At 39.4% G+C, this 16,430-nt stretch overlaps 1 protein-coding gene across 1 annotated transcript in view; it reads right to left on the bottom strand.

Annotated features, from left to right (window-relative positions):
* The window catches only part of LOC148116651 (arf-GAP with GTPase, ANK repeat and PH domain-containing protein 1-like), a 1,231,127-nt gene that overhangs the window by 1,155,296 nt on the left and 59,401 nt on the right, over positions 1 to 16,430 (bottom strand). The window contains 2 exon segments of the mRNA XM_087887143.1: positions 9,023 to 9,110; positions 12,788 to 12,846. Coding sequence (XP_087743269.1) covers positions 9,023 to 9,110; positions 12,788 to 12,846 — 147 coding nt within the window.

Raw genomic sequence — 16,430 nt, 5'->3', positions numbered from 1 at the left:
ACATTTTTTACTACCAGTTCTCCAGAACCAGTAGTAAAAAATGCTTTACATTTTTTTTTAAAAAGGCTCCGACAATCACAGTTGTGCCACATAATTGTCAGAGCCTTTTTTATTTTACTTTTTAAAAGCATTTTTTACAACCTATTTGGTGAATAGGTTGTAAAAGTAAAAAAAAAAAAAAGGCTCTGAAGATCGTGCGCCACAACTTATCACCCACCCCCTTGTGCGCTGTTCTACTTACCCCATGCCTCCTTTTATCTGGATCCGTTCCAGTCGGGCTTCAGGCCTGGATACAGCACGGAAACGGCATTGGTCGCGTTGGTTGATGATCTCTGGAGGGCTTGGACAGGGGTTGTTCCTCTGTCCTGGTCCTATTAGATCTCTCAGCAGCTTTTGATACCATCAATCATGGTATCATGCTGCACTGGTTGGAAGAGCTGGGGGTGGGGGGCACCGTGCTGCGGTGGTTCTCCTCCTTTCTCTCCGACCGGTCGCAGTCTGTGTTGGCAGGGGGGCAGAGGTCGACCCCGAGGAGCCTTATATGTGGGGTGCCACAGGGGTCGGTCCTCTCGCCCCTTCTGTTCAACATTTATGTGAAGCCACTGGGTGAGATCATCCGTGGTTTCGGGGTGAAGTACCATCAGTACGCTGATGATACTCAGCTGTACATCTCCACCCCGGACCACCCCAATGATGCCCTTGAAGTGATGTCCCGGTGCCTGGAGGCCATGCGGATCTGGATGGGGAGAAACAGACTCAGGCTCAACCCCTCCAAGACTGAGTGGCTGTGGTTTCCGGCATCCCGATATAGTCAGTTGGAGCCATCACTAACTATTGGGGGAGAGTCATTGGCCCCCACGGAGAGGGCTCGCAACTTGGGCGTCCTCCTGGATTCACAGCTATCTTTAGAAGAGCACTTGACGGCTGTGGCCGGAAGGACTTTCTATCAGGTTCGCCTGATCCGCCAGTTGCGTCCCTTTCTGGATCGGGACTCCTTACGCACGGTCACTCATGCCCTCGTCACTTCCCGCCTGGAATTCCCGATCTGAATCTGACCGAACACAGGTGAGATCTTATATTAAGACCTACCTAGTGGCGATAAGAGCGGCGAAGTCTAGCTACTTCTCCGCTCTTATTGCATCTGCTGAGAACCGCCCAGCTGCGCTGTTTAGGGTTACCCGCTCCCTACTTCAGGTGGGGGTACGGGAAGATCCCTTAAAAGGGTCGAGCTGAGTTTTTTGTACAATTCCTGCATGATAAAGTCGTTCAGATTCGGGAAGGCCTGGACTCCAATTGGGTAGATCCAGGGGAGGAGACGGGGGCAGGTCTTGAGAGCGTTATCTGGGAAGAGTTTGACTCTGTGGCTCCTGATGACGTGGACAGGATTCTGGGCAAGCTTAACGCTGCCACATGTTTATTGGACCCGTGTCCCTCCTGGTTGGTACTGGCCTCCCGGGAGGTTACACGAGGCTGGCTCCAGGGGATTATAAATGCTTCTCTGAGTGAGGGTGTCTTTCCCGCTGCCTTGAAAGAGGCGGTTGTGAAGCCCCTCCTCAAGAAGCCTTTCCTGGACCCAGCTATATTATCAAATTATCGTCCAGTCTCCAATCTTCGCTTTGTTGCGAAGGTTGTTAAGAGTGTGGTGGCGCGACAACTACCCCGATACCTGGATGAAGTTGTCTATCTGGATCCGTTCCAGTCAGGCTTCAGGTCACGATACAGCATGGAAACGGCATTGGTCGCATTGGTGGATGATCTCTGGAGGGCTTGGGACAGAGGTTGCTCCTCTATCCTGGTCCTATTAGATCTCTCAGCGGCTTTTGATACCATCGACCATGGTATCTTACTGCACCGGCTGGAGGGGTTAGGAATAGGGGGCACCGTGCTTCGGTGGTTCTCCTCCTTCCTCTCTGACCGTTCACAGTTTGTGTTGGCAGGGGGGCAGAGGTTGACCTCAAGGCACCTTATTTGTGGGGTGCCACAAGGGTCAGTCCTCTCACCCCTTCTATTCAACATTTATGTAAAACCGCTAGGCGAGATCATCCGTGGTTTTGGGGTGAATGTTCATCAGTATGCTGATGACACACAGCTATACATCTCCACCCCAGACCACCCCAATGATGCCCTTGCTGTGATGTCCCGTTGCCTGGAGGCCGTGCGGATCTGGATGGGGAGAAACAAGCTCAGACTCAACCCCTCCAAGACCGAGTGGCTGTGGCTTCCCGCGTCCCGGTATAGTCAGGTGGTACCATCACTGACAATAGGGGATGAGATCTTGCTTCCCACAGAGAGGGCCCGCAACTTGGGTGTCCTCCTGGATTCACGGTTATCTTTAGAAGATCATTTGACAGCCGTGGCCAGGGGTGCCTTTTATCAGGTTCGCCTGATCCGCCAGTTGTGTCCCTTTCTGGATCGGGACGCCTTGCGCACGGTCACTCATGCCCTAGTTACCTCCCGTATGGACTACTGTAATGCTCTCTACATGGGGCTCCCCTTGAAAAGCACCCGGAGGCTCCAACTGGTCCAGAACGTAGCCGTGCGGGTGATTATGGGCGCAGCTCGTTATGCCCATGTAACACCTCTCCTACGCGAGCTGCACTGGCTCCCGGTGGTCTTCCGGGTGTGATTCAAGGTGTTAGTTATCACCTTTAAAGCGCTCCATGGCTTAGGACCTGGGTACCTACAAGACCGTATTTTGCCACCAATAGCCTCCCACCGACCAGTTCGTTCTCACAGGGAGGGACTACTCAGGGTACCGTCAGTCAAATTATGTCGACTGGCGGCTCCCAGGGGGAGGGCCTTCTCTGTGGGGGCTCCAACCCTTTGGAATGAACTGCCCCCGGAGATATGGAATATCCCTGATCTCCGTGCTTTCCGCCGTGCCCTCAAGACCCTGATGTTCCAACAGGCGGGGCTAAACATACGAACATGTGAATGATTTTTTAAATGTTATCTAATTCTGGGTTTTATTTAATTGACCAAACTAAGTAATAATTTTAATTAGCAATTTTATGATGTTTGTGTGTCTATATTTTTCTTGACTGTACACTGCCTTGAGTCCTATGGGAGAAAGGCGGTATAGAAATATAATAAATAAATAAATAAATAAATATGCAGTTGACATTGCTAATTTATAATTCCTATCCCACAATTTCTGCCATTTATCTAACTCTATATTATAACCAAAATTTTTGGCCCATAAATAATAAAGACTATGGTCTAGGAAGCCAAAGTTCTTTTGATGACACCGGTTTTAAGCCATGGTTCATTTCTAAAATTATTATATATATTATATAATTTATAATAATTATATATATATTAGTCATTAGCTGATTTGATGGATAAATTAAAAGCTAAGTTGCCCACTGTGCATAAGGCACTGAATAAGGCTAGGGAATGTCAAAAACAGCAAGCAGATTGGAAGAGAGCCCCCTAGCGAGAGTTTAGAGTGGGAAATAAGGTGTATTTGTCCAGCAAATACCTAAACCTGAGGCAACTTTGCAAAAAATTTAAGTCCCAAATACATAGGACCTTTCCAAATCATCCGGATTGTAAATTTGGTGACAGTGGAGCTGAAGTTGCCAAGAAGCCTCAGGCGAGTTCATTCGGTATTTCATTGCAGCCTTTTAAAACCTTTTTGGGGATCTGGTTTGAGGCTAGTCAAAGAACCACCTCCTCACCCCATCCTAGTAAAGAGGGGAGGAGAGGAGCATTACAAGATCAAAAAGATTCTTGATTCCAGATATTATAAGGGAAAGTTACAATACCTAATACGGTGGAAAGGCCACCCATTAACAGGCGCTGAATGGCTGGCTGCCTCAGATGTTAGGACTGCGTTAATTAAGAAGTTTCACATTGAGTATCCTCAATGGCTCCAATAGGGAAGGTAGGAGCAGTTGGTTTGTAAGTAATAACGTGTATATATGTTTACTTCTATTCCAGGTTTACTCTTCTTCCGGAAGAGACTGATTCGCCCTTTCACCTACATTTTCCCCTTTGCTCACAGCTTGATAAAAAAGAAAGGCAGTGGAAGAATGGAATGGAATGGAAAGGTGGTGGATAGTATCTAAGCAACCGAGGCATCTCTGGAAGTTTCCAGGACACGGAGCATGGCTAGCTGTTTTCTCAAACAAAATGAACAGAAGCAATTGGTGGACTGGACAGTTGACAGCTTAAACTATTGGCATAATGGGATAGGTTTTAATTTTAACATTAAATACAAATTTTGCAAGTCACTGACTAAGATAAAGGATTACTATTACTAGATATAAATCACCTATAATTGATTTGGATTGCAGGAGGCTATAAATGTAATGCATGTATAAATGAACAAATAAATGTCTCAATTGTTGATTTACTATCCAACTTTTAACTCCATATTCACAAAATAATTCATAATTCAAGACTATTAACTTCATCATATGCTTTCAATATATGAAATATACAAAACATAGAAAACATATTTTCTCAAATCCACATAGAGTAAATTTGTTAAATGGAAAGAATAAGATTATTGTTATGGTAAAGAATATATAATATTTTTCTATGTCCTGCTTCAGCCAAAATCATTGCCTCCAGTTCAAGAAACATTATTGCTTCAGTCAGCAGCTCTGCACTGTTGCAATAACTTACAGAATGATTTCCAGTGCAAGTGGAATATCATTCCTTGCAATTCAAAGCTCTTTCCCTCAACATTTCCTTAACACAGAATATTCAAAATCAAATTTATATATTCTAATTATACTAAATCACTATCAATCATTTCCGCACTTTTCATGGTGTATCTGATAACATAAGGATCTGAAGGCTTAAAATAATTATCTGTCATGTGAAATATTTAGGTGTTATTGGTGTATTTCTAACATATTTCTAACAGAAGTATTTCCAAATAGATACAAAGTACGATCAATTTTGTCAGGGACTATACCATATAAAATTGCAGGCTGCATAATATAAAACTGGACATCAATTTTACCAATTTTATTCAGCCTACAATATAGTCTTATGTACAGATGGTTCTCATTTAATGATTACTCACTCAATGACTATTCAAATTTATGACAGTATTGAACAAGTAGTACTCATAATCAGTCCTTGGAATTCTAGCTGCTGTGGTGATATGACAGCAATCCAGGCACTCAGCACCCAGTTTGTGATTACATCGCAGTCTCATATGATCACCTTTGCAAACTTCCCACTGGTAAAGTCAATGGGGAAGCCAGCAGCAGATGCAAATGACAATCATATGATATTCTTGCTTAACAACTAGCAGTCATTTGTTTAATGATGACAACCAATAATGTGGGAATTGCTGTTACTAAGCAGTGTTGTCACGTTAGTCATGCTTTAAGTAGCATCACTTAGCTAAGGCAATTCTGGTTCTAATTTTAACCAAGGACTACCTATATTAAACTGGTTGACCTGCTACAGTGGTCTCAGTTTTTTTGTGGTAAATTTTACTTGTATTTCATTTTCTTCCATGCACAACTGTTTTAATAATATGTAATACATCAACAAAATTATTTCAAGCGTATATGAATTGCTTGTGGCACAGCAACCTTAAACAGCAGAAGCCACTAATAAACATTAAACTTTATTCAACACTTGTATTCTTCTCCGATCCCACTGATTTCATTCTCATGAGGTTTCATGATTAGAAAGACAGAATAAAACATTGCCTCTAAATTAAAATCAAATGCTATTTGTTACTACCCCCAAATATTGTTAGCAAACGAACTAAAAGAGCACCCTAAAAACGGTAATTTCAACAAATATTACTACAGACACATGATCTATACATAACTACTGTTAAGAGATCTACAGCATGTGACAACAGTGAAATGTATTCTTAATTTAAAATTAAATGGAAAACAAAATGGTACACAAAGGAAAATAATTAATAATTAAAAGTTTTGCTTCCTGTCTTCAAAACAAGAGCGGCTATGAAGAGGACATATAGTTACCTGCATCCATATCTGCAAAGAATGGAACAGCCAGTAAGGAAAAAAAGGAACCAGAAATTCAGTCTCAGGTGGATTTAAAAGTTTATAAGGAGAACAAATACAAATAATCAAGATGTTAATTTTAATTATTATCACCTGAAATAAATGTTACTATGGTTCTTACTCCAACCTATATTCATTAACTGCAAAAAAAATAAATTACATATCTGTATATCTAAAAGTTTAGAGTTAGAAACCTAACTGGATATCCTAACCTAAGTAAGGGAAGAAGCTACATGCAAAATATATTTTTGAATGTTTCATAATGTCAAATATTAAGGAATATATATAAGATTATAGTGCTTACATTTTGCAATAGAATTATAAATGGTACTGATAAAATGACTAGTTTAGAGAAAAATTCTGTATCAGAAGAATTTACTGCTCACATGGCTGTAAATAAGTAAAATTAGACATCGGTTTTGGCTGGAAGAATATATAGGCATATACAGTATAGAGAGGTAGGCAAAATAATGTCTGAAGACATCAATGGATTTCTAGATACCTCTTATGGTACTTACCAGATTCACTAACCCATCTGACTTTTTCTTAAAATTATTTCTATTAAACAAATAAATATTGGAAAATATCATATATGGTAGCAAAAATTTAAGGGAAAACTGCAGGCCCCATTAAGCCCTCATTTTGGTGGCTGAAGCTAAGTGCTCTATTTCTAACTGTGCCTTCTATCCCACAAACTGGATCTATCTACCATTTTATGGATAATCAAGGCCACCTCTCCAAAAACAGACTATTGCAGAGACTTTCTCTGAGATGCTTTCAAAATTCTAAATGTTCTCACAGCTTCAAATCTCTGAGAGTCATTGCAAACGACCATGTGTTCTATTTGGCTCTGATAGTTTTAAAACCTTATATATCAAGATGCATTATATGAAACAAAGTGTGTTAAGGATATTGGTGCTGTGTTACCAACCAGCAGAGTAAATGCACAAGGAAACGTTGGTGAGAGCAATGAATAAGAGTTATGCAAACTGGTTTATCAAAAACTTACTTTATAGTAGAAAAACAGTCTCATAGTCTTTAAACAAATTCCAAGTCTTTGTCAGTTAAATCAGTCCAGTAGTTACAGAATCTTCTTACCCAACAAACAGTAGTTGGTTAGAATAACAAACTCACTCTGGTTCACAAACCACGATGGTAGCATCCATCCAACGATGATAGCACAATGGATAGCACTCCTCACACTATGGTAGCTTATCATACTCTGGTAGCATATCACATCATCTTCATACACAATGGCAGCATATCATAGCAGCAACTGAACACGTTACAATACCTTGCTTAAATACTCTCACAACTAGTCATTACCTAATTACAGCATGACTCAGCATTAAAGCCTTAAAGTTGCTTAGTAGCCTTGGTAGTACAGTGGTCTAAAGCACCCTGTTATTAAGACCAGCTGCCTGCAATTACTGCAGGTTCGAATCTCGCCAGCTCAAGGTTGACTCAGCCTTCCATCCTTTCTAAGGTAGGTAAATTGAGGACCCAGTTTTGGGGGCAATAAGCTGACTTTGTATAAATATACAAAATATACAAAAGGATGAAGGCTATTGCTTAGCGCATTGTAAGCCGCCCTGAGTCTCCGGAGAAGGGCGGCATATAAATCAAAATTAAAAAAAAAAGTTACACAATAGATATTCATATTAAAGTCACAGAACACATATATTGTCTGGACAACTTGTTAGGCTCAAACCACATCCTAACAAAGTGTATTATGAGTCTGATCTCTTTAAGAATACAAACAGATAAGCATAGGAAATGCATGTTCAATTTATGTGTACATATATAGAGGTAGTCTTCAACTTACAACCATAATTGAACCCAAAATTTCTGTTGCTAAGTGAGACAGTTGTTAAGTGAGTTTTGCCCCATCTTACATCCTTTCCTGCCACAGTTATTAAGTGAATCATTGCAGTTAAGTTAACAACACGGTTGTTAAGTGAATGTGGCTTCTCCATTGACTTTGTTTGTCAGAAGGTAGCAAAAGGTGACTATATGATCCTGAGACACTGCAACAGTCATAACTATGAGTCAGTTGCCAAATGTCTGAATTTTGATCATGTGACCATGGTGCACCTGATCATGGTGCACGTGATGCTGCAAATGGTCCTAAGTGTGAAAAATGGTCATAAGTCACTTTTCTTTCATTGTAAATTCAAATGGTCACTAAATGAACTGTTGTAAATCAAGAACTACCTCTATTTTGTACGGTAATATTTCATACAAGCAACCTCAATTTATGACCACAATTAAGCCCAAAATTTATGTTACTAAGCAAAACAATTGTTAAATAAGTTTTACCCCATTTTATGCCCTTCCTTGCCACAGTTAAGTGAATCACTGTAGTTGTTAAATTAGTAAAATGGTTCAGTGAATGTGGCTTCCTCATTGACTTTGCTTGTCAGAAAGTCGCAAAAGGTGATCACATGACCCCAAGTCACTGCAATCATAAATACATGCCTTTTACCACGCATCCAAATTTTGATGATATGACCAGAGGGATGCTACAACAGTTATAAGTGTGAAAATAGGTCATAAGTCAATTTTTCTAGTGCACTTTGAATGGTCACTAAATGAATGGTTGCTAGTAGAGTACTATTATTAACACCCACTGTAAATGTTAAAACAAGGGTGGACAAACCATAATCAACAGGCTAAATACAGTCTCCCAACAATTAAAGACCACTCAAATTGCACTGCTGAGATTTAGCATCAAACTCAAGAAAAACAGAAGCATTATTTCCTTTGGGGGAAGGAGAGACTAAATAAAATAAAAGCTATTAAGCTGATTTAGCAACTAGTATTGAATAAATTTAATAAAACAGTGTGTAGCATAGGCTTGAAACACCTAACTGCCTTGAACCATTCCTACCAAACTTCTGTCTCGGAAAGGAATTAAAATCTTGGTCCTGTTCATCTACATGAACTTGTTTTGTCTGGAAGCTTTGTCCATCCCTGGTTTAAGAACAGCATGCTTGTAAAACTATCAGTCATTTTACCTTCTGGTGATTCCTCCTGGACATAGGTCCCAGTCAGATAACGATGTACAAGAGCAGATTTACCACTAGCTAAATTCCCCACAATTCCCTGTAGAGATAAAATGAGTTAGTTTTTATTTGTTCTTGAATGAATTTGCAAACAGAAGTAAATAGAAACTATCCATTGTGATATATGAATACTAAACTCTTAGATATTTTATTATTTATTTATTTATTTATTTATTTATTCAATTTCTATACTGCCCTTCTCCCGAAGGACTCAGGGTGGTGAACAGTTAAAATAACATACATATAAAATGTGAATATAAGATGATTAAGCCAATTTGGTTCATCGGTTAAGAATTTTCAACATAAAGATTTAGGAAAATTAGAAGAGATTTATGCCAGCCCGGCTTGGTGAAATAGAAAGGTCTTAAGTGCACGACGGAAAGTACGAAGATCTGGGATTATTTGTATCCCTGGGGGTAATCTGTTCCAAAGGGTAGCTGCCCCCACAGAAAAGGCTCTTTCCATGGGGACCACCAGTCGACATTGCTTTAGTGATGGCACCCTGAGGAGGCCCACCCTGTGGGAGCGTGCTGGTTGGTGGGAGGTTATTGGTTGCAGAAGGTGGTCTCGTAAGTACCCAGGTCCTAAGCCATGGAGCACTTTAAAGGTAAGAACCAACACCTTGAAGCGCACTCGGAAGACCACCAGGAGCCAGTGCAGCTCGCGTAGGAGAGGTGTTACATGTGAGCACCATGTCGCTCCCAATATCACCCGCACAGCTGCATTCTGGACCAGTTGGAGCCTCCGCGTGCACCTCAAGGGGAGCCCCATGTAGAGAGCCTTACAGTAGTCCAGACGGGAAGTGAAGAGGGCATGAGTGACTGTGCGTAAGGAGTCCCAATCTAGAAAGGGTCACAACTGGCGAATCAGGCGAACCTGATAGAAAGCTCCCCTGGCCATGGCCGTCATATGCTTTTCTAAAGACAGCCGCGTGTCCAGGAGGACACCCAAGTTGTGAGCCCTCTCTGTGGGGGCCAATGACTCACCCCCAATAGACAGCAATGGTATCAGCTGGCTATATCGAGACACCGGCAGCCACAGCCACTCGGTCTTGGAAGGGTTGAGTCGGAGCCTGTTTCTCCCCATTTATATCAATTTATTCCCAAAAGGTACAAATAAGGTAAAGGTTCCCCTCGCACATATGTGCTAGTCGTTCCCGACTCTAGGGGGCGGTGCTCATCTCTGTTTCAAAGCCGAAGAGCCAGCACTATCTGAAGATGTCTTCATGGTCATGTGGCCAGCAACGCCAAAGGCGCACGGGACGCTGTTACCTTCCTACCAAAGGTGGTCCCTATTTTTCTACTTGCATTTTTTACGTGCTTTCGAACTGTTAGGTTGGCAGAAGCTGGGACAAGGAATGGGAGCTCACCCTGTTATGCGGCACTAGGGATTCAAACCACTGAACTGCCGACCTTTCGATCAACAAGCTCAACATCTTAGCCACTGAGCCACCGCATCCCTCTAAGGTACAAATAAAGAGCATCAATTATAATCAAGTACAAATACCAAGCGCTATACCAAGATGTAGTCATCTATAGACACTATCTAAATGCCAGCAACAAATGCATTTTTTAATAACTGCAGCAACACCTTTAGAACAGCGGTGTCTTTTCAAATATCCATACTTCTATACAGTTACTGGCTTGAAGAAAGTCCTCCACAGTTTTAGTTTCCCTTCTCTAAATTTCAAGGCTATCACAACAGTCAGAATCTAAGACATCTTACAAATGCAAAAGCTCCCCCTAAGATAGAAGTGGGCAAATATTTGCAACTGGAGATAATATTTAAGTTTTTGAGAAAAACAAGCACCATACTGCAGAAAGGGAACTAATAGAACAATGTGTACACGCATACATACAAGGCTAGGTTCTTCTATATATTCCTAAATTTAGGAGAAGAATTTGTTGGGGCAGAGGTCTTTGGATTTTAAACATATTAAAACAACTTAAGGGATGAATAAAATCTGAATACAAAATTCACAGAGGAATAAATCATATTTTATTGGCTCCAGAAAGATTATAAACATTTATGTTATTTACTAATAGGCAGAGATTATGAGAACTAGAATTAAATGCGATACACTGTTCTTAGATGTTATCTTATATTCCTGTTCCTTTTTTGTTTTACAGAATATTTAAAATGAGAAAAATAAAATTTAATTTAATTTTTCTTTGCCTTTCCTTGTCTTTGAAAGATCCATTCTAGCATGTTTAGCAAATATTCAGTCTAGTATACCCTAGCTCAACTGAAGAACAATAATGAAGAATGATGATTTACCTAAAAGCTTGCATTAAACAAAATTCATTTTTTACATTTAAATATATTTTGTATGAAACTACCACTATCCATTTCTATTTTTTATATGTTAATAATACTTATGTCTGAAATAATTTATTCAAGTATACCCCTAATCAACCCTCAAATTAATGATTTTTCAAATCTATTGATACTTAATATATTTTGTCCAACATTACTTGGCTTAATAGTGCTCTTCTGTATAATAAATCTCCATTGACAACTAACCTTTAATGTTTCACATAGCCTATTTTTAAATTAAGTAAATTGTTCAAGAATAAAAAGATTTTTTTGATATAAAAATGAGAATATACGGAGTGAACATTATCTGGATCAGGTTAACAAGCTGTCAGGCCTGGAAACCATTTTTTTCATTGGATCTCCAGGCCTGTCACATTTACTACTGTGGGAAACTGAGAGGGGGGATTGTGTGGAGCCAGGGTGATATATAGTCATAACAACATTCCTTTCTCAGAAAGTCAAGGACATCTTGCTCTGTGCCTGGATAGCTGAAACTGGGAGGCATCTCCAATTGGGACGGTGCTTGGATTGGACCATGTGATGGACTTGTGGGTTTTGGGCAGGGACTTGAACTTTCCTTTGGGTGGGGAAAAACTGGAACCTTTCAGATCCAGGTTTTCCCAGATGTGCCAAGATGACATCTCTAATAAAATTGAACTTTGAGGAAACTCAAGCCTTGGAGTTTTCTTTTGTTGAGGAGTGTTACTTGGAACCCTGACATTAGCCCAAATCTCCTTTAAAATCCAACCAGCTCCCTGGATACTGGGGTGCTGTCTGGGATCCTGAGCCCCAAACATCGACCTGAAACTGGGCGGCGTGAAGACTCAGGGAAGATGGAGGAAGATACAAGCCTAATCCTCCATTATGGAAACTGTTAGGAGCTTATTTAAAATGGGAGGCTTACATTAACCCCTCAAGCCAATCCAAATATTATTTGAAAGATGAACAAATACCATTCAGAATTAAGGATGTATTTAGAATTTGAAGTTCTGACATGCACAATAATCTAAAAAAAGAAGTCACAAAACCAGAATTATACGTAATTACACACATACACAGTACTTCCAAGCTTCAGTATTCTGTCAACATCATGAGGTAGATCTCTACATTAGGTCTGAAATCCGCAAACAGCAAATAATAAGAAAACATAGCTAATAAGTATTCTTTTGGGCAAAATAAATATTTTCATAAGTATATTTGACTTAAAGGAAAATTTAATATATTGCACATCTAAGGACATGGAATAGCTCAGCAACATTTCTCACAGCACTTTCTTTATAATAATGTTTAACAATGTGTAAAGAGACAAAAGAAAGAAATAATTCCTTTCATCTAAACAACCCAAAGCCATTAAATAAAACTTAAATGAAAAGTAAGTACACACATTCAGAAATAACTTACCACTTTTAGTTCTGGGACTGATTGACTTAGTGTCCATTCCTGGCTATTTACAAAAGCATCTGTAAAAGTGAATATTGTATATTTTTATAAAATATTTTAACTGTTACTATCATTACTAAAACTGACTTAAGTCTATGGATTGGAATGAAAAAAATGAGATCAGTTTTGTTGCCATAAAGAAGTTTTCTTCACTTTTGCTTAAGGTCTCTGCCAAAATCTTTTTCTATTCTTGAGTCTATGAGATGAAGCATGAGACAGCTACAATGAATAGGAGAAGTACAGAATTTATAAGAGCAACATATACAATTGAGAAGATACTTGTGCTCAAAAGACATATTTGATTCCAAATCTCTTCTCTAAATTTCATTTTGACAAAGTAACCTTCCTATTTTGTGATTCAACTTCACTATTAACAGCGCAATGTGGAAACAGGTGATATTACAGTCTATAAGTTTGTATAATATACATATATATACAGTATCTGGCTTCAGAGGAGAATTTGCATTGAAATCCCCTATTAGCTGCAAAGAATTGCTGGGAGGTAGAAATCAGAATTGTTCTGAAATATGCCAAGCTAGGTAACATATCTGCAGAATCATTAGCCTTCCTGGTACCCCAAATGCACAGAAACCAATGCAGATTATGCAGTGATCTGTAGGGTTATTACAATGCTCATCTGTATGGTTTTTGGAACTGCAGTTACACGAAATTGCAAACATCAGCAATTCTCATCTTTGAGCAGTGTTTCTAGCATGTACAAGGACACAGGGTGAAACAATGTATAACCTGTAACATTTGCCGCTTTCAGTGTATCTTGTGTAGCTATCATTGTGTGTGAATACATGCATTTTCTCATGAAAACCAATGATGTAATTACTAACCAATTATTGTGCCTTGGAGATTTGTTAACCAATAATAAAGTAGCATGCATAGTAGGTGAGAACTGAGAAACTGAGAAACTATATAAACTATGTCTGATGCTCAATAAAGTTGCTGTTGATTCTACTCTTAACTCTGCTATCCGTGGATGTTTTTCTTTCACACATCTCACACATCTTCAGCCTCCGGGAAACGAATGCAACATTTGGCGCCCGGAACAGGGACCCATATTTCGTCCAGACAAGGACAGGTGCACCGTCAGCCTTTGGGCTGCTTCTCAATCTTATCTCTTATAAGGTTTCTGTAAGTATGGGCTCTTCACTTTCTCAAGAACAAAGGAAGCATGTAGATGATTTACTTTATCTTCTTAAAAAGTCTGAACTTTCTGTTTCACAGGAGGCTCTTTATCGGCTGGTACGAGAAATTGCCTTAACTTGTTCATTTTATCCTGATAGAGGTTCTTTAAAATTGTCAGATTGGGAAAAGGTTGGCAAGGTTTTGCATTCTAATACAAGTTTAGAGGTAGATATTTTGCATGCTTGGCATCTATGTAGACATGCTATAGAAATGTTTGGTCGGAAGGAAGAGGAGCTTTCTTCTCCTTAACACCTCCTTCTGACACTCTGCCTGAAAAGGAAGCTTTGACTTCTGACTCTAAAGCTGAAGTTTCTAAATCTGACATTCTTCAATCTCCTACAACTGTGAAATATCTTCCTCTGCCTGAAAAGGAAGTTTTAACTTCTGATTCTAAAGCTGAAGTTTCTAAATCTGAAGTATTTCCTTCTGCTTCTTCTGATATAGTAATACCTTCTGCTCCTTCTGACACTGAAATACCTTCTGCTCCTATTGATATTGAACAAAAGATTTTGAAGCCTCTTTCTGAGATTTTAAAACCTCCTTCTGATTCTTCTGTTCCTTCTGCTATTGAACAAAAGAATTTAAAATCTCCTTCTATTTCTTCTGACATTGAACAGAAACTTTCTAACATTGAACTGAAACTTCCTCCTTCTAATAATGTTCTAAAGTCTCCTTTTCAAAAGATGGTTGAAAATTGTAAGGCAGATGTTGCTATTTCTGGGGAAGAGTTAGCTGAATTGTTGTCAGTATGTCCAGTGCAATATCAACCAGGACCACAAGCTGGACAACAGATTGCAGAATGGGAAGGTTTGCCATTTCAAATTTTACGAGAGTTGAAGAAGGCTATTTCTGCTTATGGAATTACGTAAATCTTCTCCCCCTTCCTCCTCCTCCCTCTCTTGTGCCTCCTCAGCCACAACAGGTAGCTCTGGGATCAATCTAATTACTCAAGAAGACTTGGATTTTAAATTTCCTTTAGAAGTTAAACTTGTTTCTTCTCAATACACTGGTCCTCTCCCTTCTGGATTAGTTGGTATTATTTTACCTCGCTCTTCTGCTCATAAATTAGGATGTTTTATAGTTCCAGAAGTTATTGATTCTGATTACACTGGAGTCATTCTTATGCAAATTTGGGTTAATATTCCACAATTTCTTCCTAAAGGATCTTCTGTTGCACAACTTCTTTTTCTTCCTTACAAGGTACCTAATCCAGGTACTGGACAACGTGGTAATTCTGGATTTGGTTCAACTCTTAATTCTATAGGACTTCTTCAGTCTATTAATTCTTTTAGACCACTTCTTACTTTATATCTTAATAAACAACCTTTTCAAGGTCTACTAGACACAGGTGCCAATGTTACTGTCATCTCCCTTTTACAGTGGCCTGTGCAATGGCCTAAACGTGATAATCATTCCTTGTGGGGCATTGGTGGGTCTACAACTGCTTGGCAAAGCATTCATCCCATAGTCATCACAACTTCTGCTGGTAAGTCTGTCTCTTTACATCCTTACATTTTAGATATTCATACTAATATCTGGGGCAGGGACCTTCTTTCTCTTCTTAATGCTCATTTGATTCTAGATGATGGCACTTCCTCTTAAATGGCTTTGTTCTATACCTGTTTGGATTGAGCAGTGGCCTTTATCTTCTGAAAAATTGATTGCTCTTCATTCCTTGGTACAGGAACAATTGACTGCTGGTCACATTGAACCTTCCACTAGTCCCTGGAATACTCCTGTGTTCGTTATAAAAAAGAAAAGTGGTAAATGGCGCTTTTTACATGATTTGAGAAAAATAAACGACTGCATTCAACCGATGGGGGCGCTTTTTACATGATTTGAGAAAAATAAATGACTGCATTCAACCGATGGGGCCTTTACAATGTGGCCTACCTAATCCTAATTTAATCCCACAATCTTATAAATTGTTAGTAGTAGATTTGAAAGATTGTTTTTTCACCATTCCTTTACAGTCGCAGGATAAAGAAAAATTTGCTTTCACTGTGCCTGTTTTAAATAATAGCCAACCTACACAATGATATCATTGGTCTGTTTTACCACAAGGTATGCTCAATTCTCCTACTATTTGTCAATATTTTGTGGATCAAGCTTTGCAACCTTTTCGTGCTCAATTTCCTTCTTTTTTAGTTTACCACTACATGGATGATATTTTAATAGCAGGTCCTGATTTTGATGAAGAACAAGTGCTACAAGCGTTGACTACCATTGTAGCCAGCAGAGGGCTCTACATCGCTCCTGAAAAAATACAACGTACTGAACCTTATTCATATTTGGGATTTAAAGTTTTACAATCTTCTTCCATTCCTATCTTACCTGAACTGAAAGTGCAATCTTCATATACTTTGGTCCAATGGCAAAAACTTTTAGGTACAATCAATTGGGCTTG

The sequence above is a fragment of the Pantherophis guttatus genome, chromosome 1, assembly GCF_059756535.1.
Source record: "Pantherophis guttatus breed Tessera chromosome 1, ASM5975653v1, whole genome shotgun sequence".
Taxonomy (NCBI): domain Eukaryota; kingdom Metazoa; phylum Chordata; class Lepidosauria; order Squamata; family Colubridae; genus Pantherophis; species Pantherophis guttatus.
Note: the sequence above shows the minus strand (reverse complement) of the source record. Positions and strands in the feature narration are given on the sequence as shown.